Source organism: Thunnus thynnus, chromosome 20 (assembly GCF_963924715.1).
Source record: "Thunnus thynnus chromosome 20, fThuThy2.1, whole genome shotgun sequence".
Taxonomy (NCBI): domain Eukaryota; kingdom Metazoa; phylum Chordata; class Actinopteri; order Scombriformes; family Scombridae; genus Thunnus; species Thunnus thynnus.
Window position 1 is genome coordinate 9,153,660 of NC_089536.1, and position 19,035 is coordinate 9,172,694.

At 37.4% G+C, this 19,035-nt stretch overlaps 1 protein-coding gene across 3 annotated transcripts; it reads left to right on the top strand.

Annotated features, from left to right (window-relative positions):
* Positions 1-70: 70 nt before the first annotated feature.
* LOC137171759 (alpha-N-acetylgalactosaminide alpha-2,6-sialyltransferase 1-like) lies at positions 71-17,750 on the top strand. Of its 3 annotated transcripts, XR_010924815.1 has the most exons (10): positions 71-814; positions 1,055-1,358; positions 2,608-2,770; positions 5,258-5,420; positions 9,261-9,399; positions 9,485-9,588; positions 10,549-10,632; positions 11,526-11,625; positions 12,521-12,865; positions 14,939-17,750. XR_010924815.1 is itself a non-coding variant. In XM_067575863.1 (9 exons), the coding sequence occupies exons 1-9, from the start codon at positions 714-716 to the stop codon at positions 12,719-12,721; spliced, it is 1,359 nt and encodes a 452-aa protein (XP_067431964.1). In that variant the 5' UTR covers positions 71-713; the 3' UTR covers positions 12,722-17,750. The 3 variants fall into 3 exon arrangements, 2 of the variants coding, with proteins under 2 accessions (XP_067431964.1, XP_067431965.1); XM_067575863.1 differs by having other exon boundaries at positions 12,521-17,750; XM_067575864.1 differs by lacking the exon at positions 1,055-1,358 and having other exon boundaries at positions 729-814; positions 12,521-17,750.
* The last annotated feature ends 1,285 nt before the right edge of the window (positions 17,751-19,035 follow it).

Genomic DNA, 19,035 nt, shown 5'->3' on the forward strand with positions numbered 1-19,035 from the left:
GGAAATCTTCAGATGGGCCAACAAATCTTCAGGTCACCCACAACTTAGTATTAAACTCAAAACTTACAAGAGAAAGACTCAAAAAAATACACTGGAAGCTGGTAGAGTTCAATGTGAATAGGTTTACTCTGCAGTAGCAGCAGAGCAATACAAAGCAAACTGAGGCCTTGATCCCATGATGAATAACCTGATTAAAAAAATCATAAAACGATAAATTATATACCTCTCATAACACCTCCTAACATGAAGCTTATTTGCTGATCCCCACCTTGTTCAGTCTTAACATTTTGGTAATAATCCAAACATGACTCATCTCAGAAGACAATGGTGTCTCACACTTCTCTAAAATGTATCAGTCGTACTTGGTATTTTCTGCATTTCTCCCAATACACATGGCCTAACGGCCTTCGCTCATCACACACATAAAATTAAAATGTGACCTCACTGATCCTTCCCCGCCAAGCTCCCTTGGGAACTATCTCTTATTGACATAAATTTTATGTTTGCACAATTACTGGCCTATTCACGGAAAGGCAGTTTTCCACCACAGTTCCTGTTCTATTGTGCATCAGCGCAGTAGCCCTGCCCCTTTACAAGTTGGTGACAAGGGCTCAAATACTCTAGGTAGCTTTTCCACTGGGGCATAAATTCCAGCAACGCAAGCAAACACTTGTCTGTATTCATCTGGATAGCAACACTGCTGGGTCTCAGGGATGGGAATACAAACTGCCAGGATATTTTTTGTGCTGTTTGTGATCTCAACTGGCATTGTACTTTTTACTCTATCAAGGCGAAATTTATCACAAAGCATCAGGTAAGAAGTATTTTGTCTGGAGAAATGTTAGGATAAAGAGGGAAAATTTACACTGTAAGATTTTTTAAACCTGTAATATTTTCTGGTAAAATCTAATCAGCTGATTCTTTAAAATTTTCCTGAATGAAATGTGTATCAGCACATTTCCAGGTACACTATTTTTATAATGGTTGCTTAAAGTGTATCTTGCTAATTCTTGTATGTTGCATCTATTACTCTTTTGTCAAATTTCCAATTCAGCTGGACCGCTTTCTCAGGAAAATTCAAACACAGAGATGGAGACAGTAAAATTACAGTCTTGGATAATAAAGGAAACTCAACTCCATCGCCTGCTGTGTCACCCACAACAACACATAAAGCAAAAATCACTGATTCAGTGACAACAAACCCAGTGACGGAGTTTAAAACTGATGTAATGAGAACCTCTACGCATGGCGCTGTAGCTGAGACTCCCATGCCTGTCCTCTACAAAAGTTCCTTCAAGAAACTCCCCAAGTGGGATTTTGAGGATAAATATAACCAGGATGCTCCACCCAGACAGACAGTAAGCATAATGTGACAAGACAGGACAGAAACAAATGAAGTTTAATAACTTACTGGGAGCGGGTAAGCATGGCCATGACCATGTGTTGTTTGGCTTTGGTGTGACTTTCATGGGCTTTCTGTTTGCTTTTGCCTTTGATGCTTTTGCAGTGTAATTGCCTTTCAAGGATGTGTTCACAGATTTTCAAGTCTGTCTTAAGACAAAAACAACAGTCAGGTGCCCAAATGAACACTGAGACAGTTTGTGTTTGCTGTAGTCATTCCTCCTGTTCATACTCATCATTAGAAGATCCCTTCGTAATGCACTTACAGTATGATGTGAGTCATGCGGGGACAAAACCCACAGTCCTCCTTCTGTGCAAAAATTTATTCAGAAGTTTATCTGTCTGAGAGTCAATTAAAGTGGATATCTTCCAAATTTACAGACAGATTCCCTTTTTGTGTTTCCTCTGACAGTGTGTCCGCGTTGAGTTGCGGTGAAAGTATAGTAATAAAAAGAGGGACTTTGACACTAAAAAGACTGTAATGTTGAAAGATATCTACTTGATTTGACTCATTTGGGTGGCTGAAGCTTCATATTAGCGTCAGATACACTTTTGAATACATTTCTGCACAGAAGGACGACTGTGGATTTTGTCCCCCCATCACTAACATTGTACTCATTACATTTTAGCTTAGAATGAGCCCTTTATATCTACATAGTGATGTGTTTCTATGTTTCTACAGTAGCCAAGTCCAGACAAACCAAACACTGGCTCCAGAGAGAGCCTTTCACATTTTTACATTGAAGTAGCAGCCACCATAGGAACGCTTGGAAAGGGACAGTTGAGTGGAGGGGTATTCAGTTGGTTGCTATCTGCGACCTCACCTGTAGATGCCACTAAATCCCACACACTGGTCCTTAAATGGTCAGTATGAACAGGAGGAATGAGTATGGCAAGAAAAACCTGTTTCAGTGTTCATCTGGGCACCTGACTGTTGTTTAAAAACAGACTTGAAAAACTCTGAATCTGTCCTTTAACTACAATCACTTTTAATTTTCATTTTCATTTTTCTTTTAGTAATGACTGACATTCCCCTACTTTTTTGACCTACTTTTTTGCCTTTTCTATCACCTTATTATGTCTGCTGTTTCCTCAGCTGTATGGGATCTTGACTAAATCAATGGTTTTAACAAGATGAACATGGAGAAAATCACATTTGCTTTCTGTTATTTGATCATTTAACATTTTTTTCCCCAATGTTCTCAGACATGTGCCCAGTCTCTACGGAAGTCTGAAGATGAGAGCTTTAAGAAGGCTTTTCTTCCCAACATACGCTTGTTTATGCACAAAGACAATATCAACATGAGCGAGTGGAACCGACTTTCCCATTTTAACAATCCTTTCGGTTTCATGGGGTACAAGTATGATGGTAGGTGTTTGCAAGTGTCCGTGTGAGTGTCAGAACTGTAGCCTCTATGTCATTATCACTACGTGAGGGCGGCGATGGTCACATACCTCCCTGTTACTGTCACTTTTCTTGGATATTGTATTAGTATCACTTTGGCACCATAACCATATGACACATTGAGGCAAGTGGTTCCACCTGATAGACCTGTAATGATGTTTTGGTAGTACAAAACATTTCCCCAAATTTCACAAGAAAGTACTTTTTCCTGGCAAAGAACAACTTTGTCTTAATTAGAAACTTCATTTAAAGCCTCTCCACTAAATATTTTATATTAACAATTACTGAAATTACTATGTATCATGTGACTCAGGTCACTTGTAGGGATGAACCCACAGAGAATTACCAACTGCAGTTAGCCTCAACTCTGCAGAGCTTTTCAGCACCTTTCAGCTCAATGTTTTGGTTTTACAGCCAGCAGCTTTACATTTTTCTTGTTCACACTGACCACTTTCATCAGTGTCGTCTCCAGAAGTAGCAGGTAATGATTGAAAAATCTCTTAAAACCTACCAAACAATAAATTGACAAAGTTAGCGACAAGCTGGTGAATATAGTCGAGCATTTAGCAGCTAGAGAGCCAAATACTTTGCTCAGGACTTGGTGGAGACCAAAATAGAGCTAAAAGAAGAGTGAACATGGGAATCACAACTCCAAATGAATGCAAATGTTGTTTGCTAACAAAAACAGCGTTATGAGTTGATGATATGTTAATGATGTGCTTACAGTTTGTTTGGCTTCCCCCAAGAGGCAAACCTGGCAAAAAATTAAATTATTGTGAGATAAAAGTTGAAATGGGTCACCGCACTTTGACCTTAATTGGTTTTAATCAGCATTATGTGACCTCAGTTATGAAGCCCTAAATATGGGGTTGTAACTCTTGAACTGAAAGGTTCATTGAATAAAGAAAACTGAGAGGTCTATCTAGTCTATCGGCTGAGTGAATAAACTCATAGTATGATAACAAGAAACAGGACACATAACATTTACATTGTTGAATTAACAAGACACAGAAATTCAAATATGCTGTCTGTTATAAATGAAGAAGTCACAAACACTAGATGAGAGGGATGCACATACAGTGAACAAAGGGCTTAACACCAACAATGATGATTAGGATCAATGTACGTCTATAAATAACGTTGCAGACTTCTGTGTCTCAAAGCTGACTTCCCTGTAAATGTCCACTACAGAAAGAAAAGACTTTGCCAGTCTGGATTCTTTCTATTAAGAGTCAACCACACCTATTGTTGCCTCACTACATTATCTGCCATCTCTCCCCCTCCTTCCTTCTTTCTCTCTCAACCCAACCGGTCGAGGCAGATGGCCTCCCACCTAGAGTCCGGTTTTGCTTGGTTTCTTCCTGTTAAAGTTTTCCCTCCTGTCAAGTGCTTGCTCGTGTTGGGTCTCTGTGAGTACGGTCCTGACCTGCTCTATGTGAAAAGTGCCCTGAGATAACTTATGTTGTGATTTGATGCTACATAAATAAAATTGAATCGAATTGAATATTGTCTGCTATATGTTGAAAACATCAGTGTGCTGCTGCTGTGAGGTTGATGTGAACATGTGATGTGAGTTAACGGCCAGAAAACCAAAATAATGAGCTTAAAGACACTAAAGCGCTCTGTAGAGCTGAGGGGAATTGAGTCACTTTAAAATCAGTTTATCTATTATTAATATGAAAATGTTAATAAATGCAACTTTAAATATATAAAATATTGGCTAACACTTTTGAAATGTAAGCACCAACTTAGCAAGCTGTTAGCAATACGCTAATGAGTTTCACTTACATGTTAACCACGCATGAATTTATTTTAGAAAATGTTTTTGTCATAAACTGTCAGTATGAAACAGAATCCCTTAATTTTTTTTACCTTAAAATCCCATTAATAATAATGGAATTGAGGTATTTTAATGGGTTTTAAGGGGATAATTAAATTATAAATTAATAGATTGAAATAAAGGGGTTTTTAAGGGTTAAAAAAATCTTAAAATGGACCAAAAAACACCACATCTTACTGTAATTTATATATTAAAAGGTCTTAATTTCTTATTTAAGGTGAAAATGAGAGAAGAAAACTAAAACCCCGTCTGTGATTGATGTGCTGACTTGTTTGCTGTCCAAGGAAATGAGACGGTGCTGCTATGCAGATTTAGAGATAGAGACAAAATAAAGAATAGATATAACATTAGTCTAATGTTAGAATTAGAAGCAGCAAATACATGTGTAAATTAAGAGAAAGTCATGTACCCCTTAAAATCTACTTAATATGATAATTAAGGAGTTTTAAGAAACCCTTAATAACTCCTTAAATTGATAATTAAGAGTTATGTACCCCTTAAATTTTACTTTAGGAGTAATTATTGGTATTTTAAGAGATTCTTGTTTCATAGTGTGTTATGCATCTTAAGACAGTTTATGTATTCATATGTGGGTTTTTTTTGTTTTGCAGAAGTGATGGCCTCAGCGAAATTGATCTCAAAGCCAAAGGAGCCACTACTCCTTCCAGTTCCAGGCAGTGATGGATGTGTTCGCTGTGCTGTGGTGGCCACCTCTGGGATCCTCTATGGCTCTAAACTGGGGAAAGAGATCGATGCACACGATTATGTGTTTCGGTAAGAAAGAGGGAGAGAACAAGTTTGTTAGTCATCAAACCTGGCATATTATAACGTTTATGTATCTAAATGTATCTAAACAACTGGAAAGATCATTCATGGGGACGATTCTAAAGGTCACATCCCTGTATGATTGTACTGCTTCATACCTGTTTGAAGTGACACGTAGTTTAGGAGCTCTAATTAATCTCTTTATTTGTCAATATTTCACTGTGATAACTATGAATTCTATATGAATTCTTGAGTTATGGCCAAAAATGTGTTTTGTGACGTCACAGTGACCTTTGACCTTTGGCCACCAAATATTGGATGTTGTGCCAGGTGTATTGAAATTCCCTCCAGGCGTTCCTGTGGCATTGTGTTCATGAGAATGGAACAGATGTTAGGTCACAGTGACCTTGACCTTTGACCATCAAAATCTAATCAGTTCACTCTTGAGTCCAAGTGGATGTTTGTGCCAAGTTTGAAGAAATTCCCTCAAGGCGTTCTTGAGATATCGCATTCACAAGAATGGGACAGATGGACAAACAACCCAAAAACATAATCCTAGTCCAGATACAATACCTGATCTGGAGATTATATACAGTATTGTTGACGCTGCAGTTTCAATGAGACTTCACTATCCGGTGAACTCAGAGATATTTTATAAAACAAAGCACAGATGCTTTATTTTCTGTTGCCCTCATCTGGGTTTGGTCGGGTGCCAGTACAAATTATTTTCACTGATAATACAGCCTCCATGGTGATTAAACACAACCAGTTTTTTTTTCCAAAACATGTGGGCCAAATCCTTAACTTTTCAGCCGTACACATCAAGAAGTTGAAACATTTTTCTTTCAATCTCTGTTCTTACCCTGGAATATGAATGAACAGCAATTCTGTATTGAATTTGGACTGAAGCCATGACTCTGACTTAGCCACTCCAGGATATTACCATTGCTGTTTTTAAACTCTTCCTTTTTGCTAGAAAGTAGAATTTTCTTGCAAGCTACACAGAGATTTTTCAGTACTGTGTTTTATTAATCCTTTACCTTAACAAGTCTTCCAGGCTTTATTATGAAACTTCTAAAAACAATTAGCTGTTGGAAATTGGATATTATTTTTAGCCATATTGCACAGCTCTACCAGGGTACTCAGGCCTAGCATAGGCTTGATGCACAAGTGGAATTAGTAGAAAAAAAAAGTGGCAGAGAGATGCTCTTATGGTGAACATGCAGTTCCAGGGCATTGAATGCTGAGACAAGCAGACATTTTCCAAATGAACAGGCAGAATTACCGACAGCCAAATGTGTTTCATTATATTGCTCAGACAGAATCATGACCCAAAAGTGCCCCAGGAGTTTATCATGAAAATTAACAAATCTAAATCAGTTTTATAACAAAACAGTTCCCAGTAATGTATGATAAAAGGAAATAAAAATACAATTGTGACAATAAGGCACCTTTGTTGCATGTCGTTGCTCCTCTCACAGACCCCATCATTACAAATTATCAAAATTGACAATCTGCATTTTCCTGATGATTTTCTTTTACTCTTCTCTGCTTAAAGGAGTCAATGAAAAGTTTCAGGTTCCAGGCATAAGTAGCCCAATTTTCTAACTTTCTAAGAATAGTTATAAGTCATTTCAGCTTTCACCTAACAACTAGCTAGCATTGACGTACTTGCCTTGTTTAAACGTAGGTTTTTAGCTAACGCAGGTTTTCATTACGGGCCATAGACAGTTGGCTGACAACTGTATGGGTGTTTTTGACACTTTTAAATCTGTGTTGATAGAGCTGTAAATACAACACTGACATATGATGAGCATGTTAGCAAACAGTTGCTAATTTACACACCCAGCTCTGAGCAACGTTAGCCTTCATTTGGAGTTGTGTTTCAGTCTGCTCCACTACGTTCACCAGCTAGTCGCTACCTCTGGGTATGTTGTGTACATTGAAAAAACCTGCCTGCTGCATCTGGAAATGATGTTGTATGCTGAAGTTGCGGGCCGTAAAACCAAAACAATGAGCCGAAAGATGCTAAAATGCTAACAGCAACCTGTTTCACATTACACATAGTCCATTAATATAAAAATATGGATTAAAGCAGTTTTAACTTGAATCTAATACACCATTACAGATCAGTCTTTCCAAACTCTGCCTGTTTGTTTGGAGTTCACTTGGAGTTACCTCGCACCTGTAGCTTACCCAAGATTGAAGAAAGGTCATATAAACTTGTGTCATTTCCTTCAAGCAGTAGCAAAGGCATTGCATTGATGATTGCCACAATGGTAGACCTCTGGCTGCGACCAACAACATAATAATGGAGTAAAATTGTGACTGTTGATAGACACTGTCAACAGGAAGCAACACAGTTCTCATTCTCAGTTCTCACTCCCTGGGTGTGTTTCATAATAACATAGTTGTTCAGAAATAACCATTTTCTTACCAGACACAGACTAAGCCATGCCAGTGAGTCAACAGACACAAAACTCGCACACCCTTTATTTACCTAATGTGATGGATCAAATGTCTGCTATGAGAAAGACCTATTCAAACATCACAGGGATCACTCTCTTAATAACATTGACGAAATACTAAACAAGAAAAAAAGAAAGGCTGAGGATTGAGAAATTATTCTTGAGAACTTCTGCCACATACTTGCACAAACACTTCAGTTAATCCTGTCTATATCCAGGGCATTCAGCATGACACACTTTAATTAAATGAGAAGTAAAGTTTACAGTAAACAGAGAGACTGATATCAGCACAATGTTCTGTGCATTGTGAGTGAAGTTGATAAACCAACCAGGGGCTATTAAGTTCCACTTAGCAGGTATTCTAACAAAGCAGTTAGCCTCTCCTCTATATACACCTCCCACAGCCTGATTTAAACCAGCCCTCAAACGAACAAAAGCGTTCTACAATATAATCAGCAATAAGAATTGATGGGTAAATAATCTGTGCCACCCAGCCTACCCTCCAGAGCATTGTGAATCAGGCAGGGAAACCATCTTAGACCTCTTCCGCATGGGCCGAAAACCATCCAGCAGGCAGTACAAATGCCCGTAAATTAAAACAAGCGGACACAAGAAGACTGTCTTCACACTTGTACGTTAGCCGCGACAAGATGTCAGTCTAATTTATGTTTGGATTCAACTGCAATTACGAAACCCTTGAATGCCAACTCATACATATTCACACATTACAAAAACAAAATAGAAAAAAGGACAGAAGCAGGGCGAGGATACGTACATCCACAGCTGCATCGATCTATCTGTGTTCAAACACTCATCAAAACTCACCTTTGTAGAACTGCTTTTAATGTCATGTGCTACTTCAGTGTTTTTTATGATCCTTTTAATTTATATAAAACGTCTTGAACATAAGGTAAAAAACAAGAAAAATTGAAATGGTAACAAAAAGGTAAATATTAACAACAAGAACATAATCTCTTTGAAGTCCAACAGTAAGCTACATAACATACAATAAACATGAATTTCATACAGTCATATTTTACCTATGCGTGCACATTTAAACATACCTACAAATAAATATATGCTTAGTCAGTCCTTGTAGATTATAATGAGCAACCTGATCTCAATAAATAGATCTATATGTCTGTTTGTTCAGATGTTCCTTGTTTATCTGTCTTTTCACAGTTAACCTTTTGCATAATAGCTGGGTATTCCAGTAATCTGTTTTGCATGAGTACGTTGACAGCTAATAACTGCAGTCCTGGTGTGTGGTCATAAGAGGCCAACGAACTCAACTCAGATTCTTTACTGGTATCATAGAAAAAAAATTTTAAGTACATGGCACATTTCTGAAAGCTGACATTTTGATCTGTTTGTGTGGCAGGATGAACGGCGCTGTCATCAAGGGTTTCGAGGAAGACGTAGGAAACAAAACGTCAGTGTACGTTCACACGGCCCACTCCATCACTTCAGCCTCATATACGCTGAAGAAGTATGGATACAAATCTGTCCCTCATGATGAGGTACTCAAACTCACACAGCAATGGTTTATCTGTAATGGTTTACACCTTACATGTACTCACTCAGCTGTCCTCCTCATTTTTGCAGGGTATAAAATACGTAATGATTCCTGAGGGGATGAGGGATTTTCAGTGGCTCCAGGGTCTTCTCAAAGGAGAAAGGGTCTCTGCTGGTCCATATCGTAACAAGCGGTGAATATCAACTCACAACATATTATTAACAAAGCGTAATATGCACACACAAATACAAATAAACACATACATCCACTGCTGGAACATATTTGGCCTGGAAACAGTCTAATATCTGATGCAAGTAAATGTTGATTTTAGTTATTATTTACTAAATTAATGGAAGAAGGCAAGAAGGCATCAGTTAGTACAATTGATTGAGGTTGCAAGTTATGTTAAACACTCACAAGATATACTAAACACTCCTTTGTGGCTCAGGTAGACAGTAACAAAACTCACTTGAAAAAGCAGGCAATTTAATTTTGCTTTTCTAGAAACAAAAATCATACAGAGTATACTTTGTGAAACACTACAACCCACAGTGTTTTCTTGTAAATTCCTCATTAAAAGTATAGTAAGTTTTTTACTGTTTCAAGAATGTTTTTATAACATTGTTCCCTGCTACTTCCCTGTGATTAATATCACACTTCACTGTTTGTCAGCACCTTTTGTCAGTTCAACATGTTACCTCTTGTAAGGAGTCTGGAGAGGTCCACCGCAGTGATTACACACTTTTTTTTAGTGTTTTATTAAAATAAGTTAAGAACATGATACATTTTTAACAAGCTATTATATATTATTTAAATTTTCATTTAAATGATACATTATTTATCTTGCAAACAGAAGCAAATAAACAGTATGAAAATAAAGTTTTGTGCACTCCAAACTCTATGATATGAGTCTATGATTTGTCTAGTGGCACACTTCAGACTCATGGATCATTGTGGGTAATTTACTGTTGCAACAGGGAATTAACTCCCGCCTCACTGACAACACAGTGTAATTTGAGGTGGATTCCTAATCTAATTTGGCCTCAAGCAACATAGTATTACCTGTATTGCACAGACAAGAACCAACAACGCTCAGTTTTCGTCATGTCATTCTTTCATTATCAGAATTAACTTTTGTGTTGTAACCTTCCAGGCCGAGGACGTACTATGCCCAGCAGTACAATGAGACACGTTTCTACGTTCTGCACCAGGACTTTCTCAGATACGTGCGGAACAGGTCAACCTCATTTCAAATCCTACCCCAACTTTTTATTTTTTATGGTTTATAACAAAATAATAGTGACTTTATTTGTATATCACCTGTCATGCAAAGATGCAGTCCAAAAAGTTTCACAAATCAAGATTTAAAAGCAGTTGAAAGCAGAAAAAACAGGCGGACAAGGAAGGATTAATCCAAATTAAAAGCCATATTTGAAAAATAAGTCTTTAAATTCTCAAGGGAGATTGCTGTTTTAAAATCCAGAGACTATTCCACAGTTTAGGGCCATATAAACAGACCAGATTTCTTGGGAAATATTAGGAACACCGAAAAGAAAGGCAATGAAACATCCAAGATGACAAGTAGACAAGTAGAACTTTTCATCCAAATATTAATGCCACTGAGACAGGTAATAAGAGCATTCAAAGAACCGGGGTTGTCTGGTAAAACAGAGATATACAGTTGTATCATCTGTGCAACATGTCTGACATGATGATGAACAATAATGTTGCCCAGAAAGCATGTATAAAGAAAACAGAATAGGGCCCACAATGCTTCCTTGAGGAACACCATAATGAGTATCAAATGTCTCTGACACAAACTCACGTAAACTAACGAGAACCTTTCATCTATTAACAAAACTCATCAAGCACTACACCGGAGAGACCCACTCATTTCTCAACAACTGTTGATTAAAATATCGCAATCATTTGTATCAAATGCAATGCTAAATATAAAAGAAAGGACAACCACATTTCTGGAATCAATAGAAATTCTCAGGTCATTTGCTACCTTTAAAAAGCAGTTTCAGCTTTGAGGTCACTTTGGAGGCTGTAATTTGTCTTTTAGTGGTACAAGACTGGTTTTAAATGTATGTGTGCGTTCATTCGACACTTTTTCATTGCCCACAGGTTCTTGTCTTCTCATATCTTGAATTCTGTACACTGGGGAATTGTGAGACCAACCAATGGGGCATTCACTCTCTTCCTGGCTCTACAAACCTGTGACATAGTAAGTTAATATTACTTAAACTCGTCCACGTTATCTAGTATCCAGTAATATATGCAGTAAACAATTATTTATACAGTTATTAACTTTTGTTATCAAAGAATAGTTCAACAATTTGGAAAATTCACTTACTAGCTTTATTGCTGGGTGTTATGAGCTTCGCTTCGCTTGATATACAGGGGTTCTGGGGTAGGCTGCAACCCCCAGATTTTTGTTGTGTCCAACTCAGACCAGATAAAGATTGTGTTTACAAAAAAGGATTCAATTATCATGTATCTAGCCAATGCCAATGCCATGTACTTGTTGGCAGAAATAATGCAGAGAGGGGTACCTATTAAAACTATAGCCGGCCATGTACTTGTTGGCAGAAATAATGCATTAAAACTATAGCCGACCTGCTACGACAAAACTAGACTGAGAGGAACTGGCTGTTACTTTGATGTCCAAAAGTAACAAAATCGGCCTACCACCACCTCTAAAGCTCACTAAATTTGTTTAATTGATACAAAAAACAAAGTGTAAAAAAAAAAATAACTATTTGTTTATTCGATTTTATGGGGGCTTACATGCAAAATTGGTTTTACACTTTGGTTTTTGAGATATAATGTGTTAATTTGTTGGCTTTAGAGGCACTAGTGGGTAGATTTGTTTTACCTTTATACAGCACCTGGATAGTTGTTTCCCCCTGCTTCCTGTCTTCATGCTAAGCTAAGTGAACTGTCTTCTAGCTGTAGCTTCCACTTTTTTAGATATGACAGTGGTATCGATCTTCTCATCTAACTCCCAACAAGAAAGCGATTAAGCACATTTCCCAAAATTTCAAATTATTCTTTTAACTATTCTTTTTTTGTGGGATCTAATCCCAAGCCTCCCCGTTCTCTCTTTCTGTTGTTCTCAGGTGGATGCATATGGATTCATTACTGGTGACCACAAGAAATACTCCAACTACTATTATCAGAGGAATGCTAAAACCCATGTCGTTTACTACATCAATCATGATTACACAGTGGAAATGAATATGTGGAAAAAACTGCACAACAGCAAAATAATTAGGCTATATCAAAGAACTGACCCTGAAACAGAAAAGCCAAAGCAATAATGACACACTGAGAATAGCGGTAATGGCATCAAGAGCTGAGGTTATTTTTACACGGAAAACCAGGTAAGGAACGTGTTCCACAAGGAGATTATCAAAGACATTACCAAAACCTGACCTTAAGCACTTATTAGTGCTTACTTAGGTGTGCAATAAATAGCGCCTTGATGTAGTTTATCAGGTGTTTTTCTCTCAGCCCTTGTCTGACAGGGAGTGGAAAACAAGATGCCAATTTTTAATTTATTTTTTTTGGTATATATGTTATATGTTGATATGTTCCCTTCAGTAGGTTTGGCAACAGTCAGCCTACTAATGGGAGAATTGGTGTCTTGGTGTTTTTCTCCCACAAGCCACAAGAATCGCTTTTCTCCTGGGGCCAAATGTATAAACCATGCATACACACAAAAAGTGTACTTATGCCAATTTCTACGCAGGTCCCTGAATGTATAAAAATCCACAAGCGGTGAGAATGTGCATACCGGTACACATCTTTCACACCATGCGTACCATATACACCTTTACGTCTTTTGAGTCCAATTAGCGTGATGTTGCAAATTGGCAAAAAAGGATAATAAAAGTGTGAATTTGGGTGACATTTTATTTAGAGCTTTTTTCTTTTACTACATTGTGTTGACAACGGGGATGTTTCAGCGGGAGCTTGCGGACAGATCAGGGATACCCCAGTCTGCCCTGAGCCATGCCCATGGTGTGGGGTGGCATAATTTCTTTGAGTAATAGATACATCACGTTCCCTTAAACAGCAGCTGAACAGGCCAACATCGAAATGCAATTTACAGCGATGTCTGGTTTCCCAAATGTAATCGGCGCTATTGACTGCACACACGTTGCAATAAATGTACCTTGGGAGGATGAATTTGTTAAGTTTATCAGAAACATTTTCACTCCATCAGTGTCTAGATCATTTGTGATGCGCAAATGATGCTAACAAATGTTTTGCCAAATGGCCTGGGTCAAGCCACAATTCATTTATACTGTCTCAAAGCTGTGTGGGGAGAAGATTTCAAGCTGGAGCAGTGCAAGATGGATGGCGTCTTGGTAAGGTGTGATTAATTACTGACCCTTGATAATTATGCTGTTTCCATTTAATGCAATTTAAACCATTACATGCACACATTTTGTACCCTTAGGTGACTTTGGGTATGCATTGAAGCCATGGCTACTTACACCATTTACAAACCCCCAGAGCGCACAGCAAATGTGCTATAATGTGGTGCACAGCTGTGCACGCTCTGTGGAAGAGTGTTGCATTGGGCTTTTAAAAGTTAGATGGTTGTGCTTGGGTGCACAATTTATCAGCCAGGAAAAGTTTGCAAAATTATAAGGGCAACTGCTGAGTTGCACAATGTGGCGATGAGGAATCCAATCCCCTTCCCACCTGAACTCCCCCTTTTTTCAGTCAGACCTGAGGTCCCCGTGGGGTCCGTGGCTCAGAACTAACAGCGTTCACTGCTTCAGTTACTGTCTGCCATTCAACTTGTTTCATTTTGTTTGTAATGCCAGAGTTTAGGCTTCAAAAACATGCGGTTTCTTCTGTCAGTTTGATCAAACATTATTTCAAGTTCACAGTTGGTAAAACTGCGCTTCTTCTTCAATTGCTTCTGCCATTTCTCCTCAAAACCAAACTAAATTCTGGCCCTTTATATGCAAATCAGGCAATTGGGGGTGTGTTGGAAGCCATTTATAGTAAATTGTGGGCATTGTCAGAAGGCTTGTGCACCTGCGCACAATTTCAGGATGATTGAGATGTATGAGGAAAAAAAACACATGGGAACAGACGTACATTGGGTTTTATAAATCTGACGAAAAGACTGCATATGCATGTTTCCTGTTTTGTGTGTACACAGGTTTCTACACCTAAATATACACTGTTTTATAGATTTGGGCCCTGGAGGGATAAAATACCATTTTTCATGGCACTGTTGACTTTTAACTTTGACTTTATTGTCACTGAAGGAGAAAAATTTTAGTGTGTATAATATATACATGCACATATAATATTCCAAAATTAAAATGGAATATTTGATGTCTACAGAAAAGTAGCATTTTTATGTTGTCAAGGTAGGGCTAATTTTAACAACTTATACTGTTGATTACTCAAGTAATGTCCAATTACCTCAAAATTGTACACTACTTGAGCAAACGTAGCCTACTTTTCATCACCGCCTCTCAGTTCAAGTTCAACAGCACCACAAACTACAGCCTCCAAAGTCACTATAAAGTTGAATAAACACTTCTTCTGGTGAAACAGTCAGCAAAAAACTGACATTATAACCTTCATGAGGGTGGGACTGAAGGGTTGGTGCGTTACACTAGTTTTAGCGATTAGCTAGTTTTGATCGTAGTATGTCTCTAATTAGGTTAGGATAGATAGATAGATAGAAAAAAAACAATATACCTTACTATTAAATAAGAGAGATGAAATATCATTAAGATATAACTATCATAATACAAATGTAAAAATGCCATGTCATGATAGCATGATAGCCAAAAAAGCAACGTGCTGGGAAAAAGAACAATGAATTACTAGATTATTAGTGATAAATTCTTATGTGACAATCCTCTTGTTTCCAAAAAGTGTTCACTTCTCGTGACACATTGATATCTGTCTGACATCTGTCAGCTCTAGCTAGCTAAGCTAAAGTAAATTCCAAGGAAAAAATAGCAGCTAGCAGCAGTGATAATGCTAACCCAGACTACATGAAGATAGCACTTACAGTTACTGAGAAATGATCTGTGTCTGTGTCCCAGACGATCAACTGGCAGCACTGAAACCTCCTCAAGCAAGTAAAGTTAGCATTTATTAATTGTATGCTGTTTGTTTGCACAAGTTAAAAGTACAGAAAGCTCCCTAAGGCTGTATGTTAACATTACTTTTGTTGTGGTAGTATGCTGCTGTTTACCATCAAATATGTAGACACTAGATAGACGCCAGATGTCCCATATGAAAATATTAGATGTCTGCTGTGTATACAGGCAAAGTTTCACTCATAAAAAACTTTGTCAAAACAGGATTTAATAATTATCTACGGAGCCTGGGAGGGGCAATGGAGAAAAAATAATTGTATAATAACTATAATAAATCATCCTCTCGATTTAATAATTCATGCTCTCGATTTCATAATTTGTTTTCTCAATTTATCTATTTTGTCTGTTGCTCTCTTGTAGAGGGCAGCAAACGCTTTCAGTTAGCCAGAACTTTGAAGAAGCGACAGAGACATTTCTCTTGTAATGTCAGTAAGCCTGCTGATCCAAGCCAAGCCCCAGGAACAGCGCTGGGCTGTGAAGCCAAACCACATAATTACAACGTCACGTGATTCTATTTTGCCCAAAAATACTTACATTGTAAAAGAGACATCTGTAAATCAGCGGATAATTTTTTTTGAGCATCACAACCCCTGCGAAATGACTCATCTCACTATCAGAATTTGATACATTTGGTCCGATCACATTTCAAAAGTCTAGAAGAGCCGAACGATCAAATTGTTTTATCCCCATTCAAGTTAGCTGGAGGGCTAAATTCACATTCATGGATGTATTAAAGGACCAGTGTGTAGGATTTAGTGGCATCTAGCGGTGAGGTTGCAGATTGCAACCACCTGAATACCAATTCAATTGGACCAATCGTCGCATTTTGTGTCGTGGTAACTTACGTCATTGCAGTGCATTCAGCAGGGATTCAGGGGTGCAGTCAGACAAATCTCACCTGCCAAAAAAAATGACTGCCATAGACCGTACAAATCAAATCCCAAATGTTCCCAAATGAGGTTTGCATTCAGTTAGTTAGAAGAATACAAGTTGATGTGTTGTTCAGACAGCAAAGATGAGCACAATCTACTTCAAACATAAAAATGGGCACTTTGGAAATGAAACTGTATTTTTATTTTAATGGATTTATTTTGATGGCATTGTTGACTCATTTCATTTGGCCCTAATGTTGAGATGAGACTTTATTTAATAATGGCTTATAAATGAAACTCAAGTACAGTATTTTTTTTGCACATACCTGTGAGCCCATGGTTCTCATGTTTACAATTTTTTTAAAGCACTGAAATATAGTTGTTTCTGTGATATGCAGTACTTTTTATTTCATTGGTAGTGGTTATTATTTTCCTTGGCTTCCACTTTTTCCCAATTCCCACAATTTAACCACAAAGAGCACATAAAACATTGCAATTTTTGAGAAAAACAGCTGCAAAATCAAGCATTTTTGGCTGCAACAATCACAAAAAACTGCACAATCCTGGAGGGACTACACAGTGTTGTGCTTAAAGTATATCCACATATCTTAGTCCAAGATCAAAATAAAAACTTAATAAATCCTGAATTCTGTTAAAATGAGAGCACAAATTTTTAAATCAAGAGTACAAATGATTTATTTTTTCTCCAGGGCTCTGTAATTATCAGTTGCAGGGGATCATGAAAAAAAATCCAGGGCTCTGTTTAGATCGCAGACACCAATAGCTAGTTCTGAACTAAAAGAGGAGGTTTCCTTTTGGGGATATTGAAGATTTTCTATTCAATACTTTTGTAATTTTTTTTTAATCAAAAAAGAATTTTACTTTTGTTTACATAATTATTTTAATAGTATAGTATAATTTATAACAATAGAAGTAATTTATTTCACTGGTCTCTATACATAGCTTCTATGTAGATTGTTGTATTGTAAATTCTTAGACTGATGCAAATATTTACTGTAAATGTGTGTGTTTATTGTATTTGTATTTATATTTTATAGTTTAGATTTTATATATGGGCTACAAACAGTTCCTCATCTTTGTTGATGTTCTGATAGTAATTCATTGTCTTTTTGGCATCAATGTTCATGAAAGTATGTGGCAGTTACAAATGTGTAAAAGGCTGAAGGGTGTTAATGTTCCCTTCATCTGTTTGGTATTGAGACTATGATTATGCTATGTATAGAAAGGAGGTGCTGGAGGTGTCATGACGTGATACATATTTGTGAGGAAGCCTAGTGAAGCTGGTCATCTAATTAATAAAGGTGTGTAACATACCATGTCGTTATTTTTTTAATGTCTGATGTACAGCACTCAAATAATACAACTAACCTCATACTGCTATATAAGCTTAATCATCACATAATCAGATACACAATTTAAATACAGCTCATCTATCAACATAAAAAAGGTAATGTACAACACGAGGAAGAAGAAAAATGTGTGTTCCAAATATAAAACCCAATTTAGGCAGTAATGAAGGCTGTATGTAAGTAGAATATTTTGTTTTTTCAGTCTGTAGGATCTTAATACTTCCTTCAGAGACAAAAATATTGGACCTGCATGAACTCAGCTGCTGTGAATGTATCAACACAACTGGTTCACTGTGCCAAGAAACCACATAATGGTTCAGCTATTTGCTGGCTGCTGAAACTAGTTTTGCAAAGGTGTTCTTCCTTTCCATGCTTTTCATGATTATCACATGCTGAAATGTTATCAAAACATTCATGCACAACGCATAAATTACATCATAACATGTAATTTTACCACACTTTTGTCAGGTGACGTGAGAGCTGGGAGTGTCGAGGTTTCTCCTTGGTTCACTGTAGCTTTGGTTGTACCTCATTAGTGCATCGCCTTGGACAAAAAGCACAAATTAATAAATGTAATTTAATGTAAAATAGGAGGAAGCTGCTGGGGGATCTCTGTATTATGGAGGGATTTTTTTTTTTTCACAATGTTTTGTTTTTTCTCTGTGAGATTCAAGGTGTTTATTGTCAGACTGGTTGAACAAGTACACTCGTGTGAAATTCTTTGGCTAGGAGGCTCCATTACAGAAAACAGTAAATAAATATATATAAAGCATATCGTGACGACCCCCTCTGGACAGTCCTTGTCCCCTACCTGCAGGAGCCTGGTGGTCAGGGAGATTCAGCTCACCTGGACTGACGAGCTTCTATATAAGCTGATTAGCAGTCAGTTACTCTCTCTCTCTCTCCTCTGGCTTCCACCATGTTTGGTTTTGGTTGTATTTAGTTTCATTTATCTTTTAGCTATGTACAATGAATCCGTTTTTAGTTACAGCTCATGTGTGGTCTCCCCTCCTTTTTCCAGCCTTGAGCCAGGTTGTGACAACATAAATATAAAAACAGAACATAAATAGCAATTAAGGGTATATAAAAGGGTATAAAAGCAATAAAAGGTGTATATAAAATCATTAATCAGATATTACACAGATGCTTAAATTGCACTTTGTATCAGTATCCTCTTAATTGGGCTCAGTTAGTGAAGGTCTTGTCTGGATCTGTTCAGCCAGTGGATGTAACATAACATTTCCTTTAA

Coding starts and splice junctions, on each gene's coding strand:
- LOC137171759 (XM_067575863.1), top strand. CDS start 714: ATGGGAATACAAACTGCCAGGATATTTTTTGTGCTGTTTGTGATCTCA. Junction 5,421..9,260: donor GCACACGATTATGTGTTTCG/GTAAGAAAGAGG, acceptor TTTGTGTGGCAG/GATGAACGGCGCTGTCATCA. Junction 11,626..12,520: donor CTCTACAAACCTGTGACATA/GTAAGTTAATAT, acceptor TGTTGTTCTCAG/GTGGATGCATATGGATTCAT.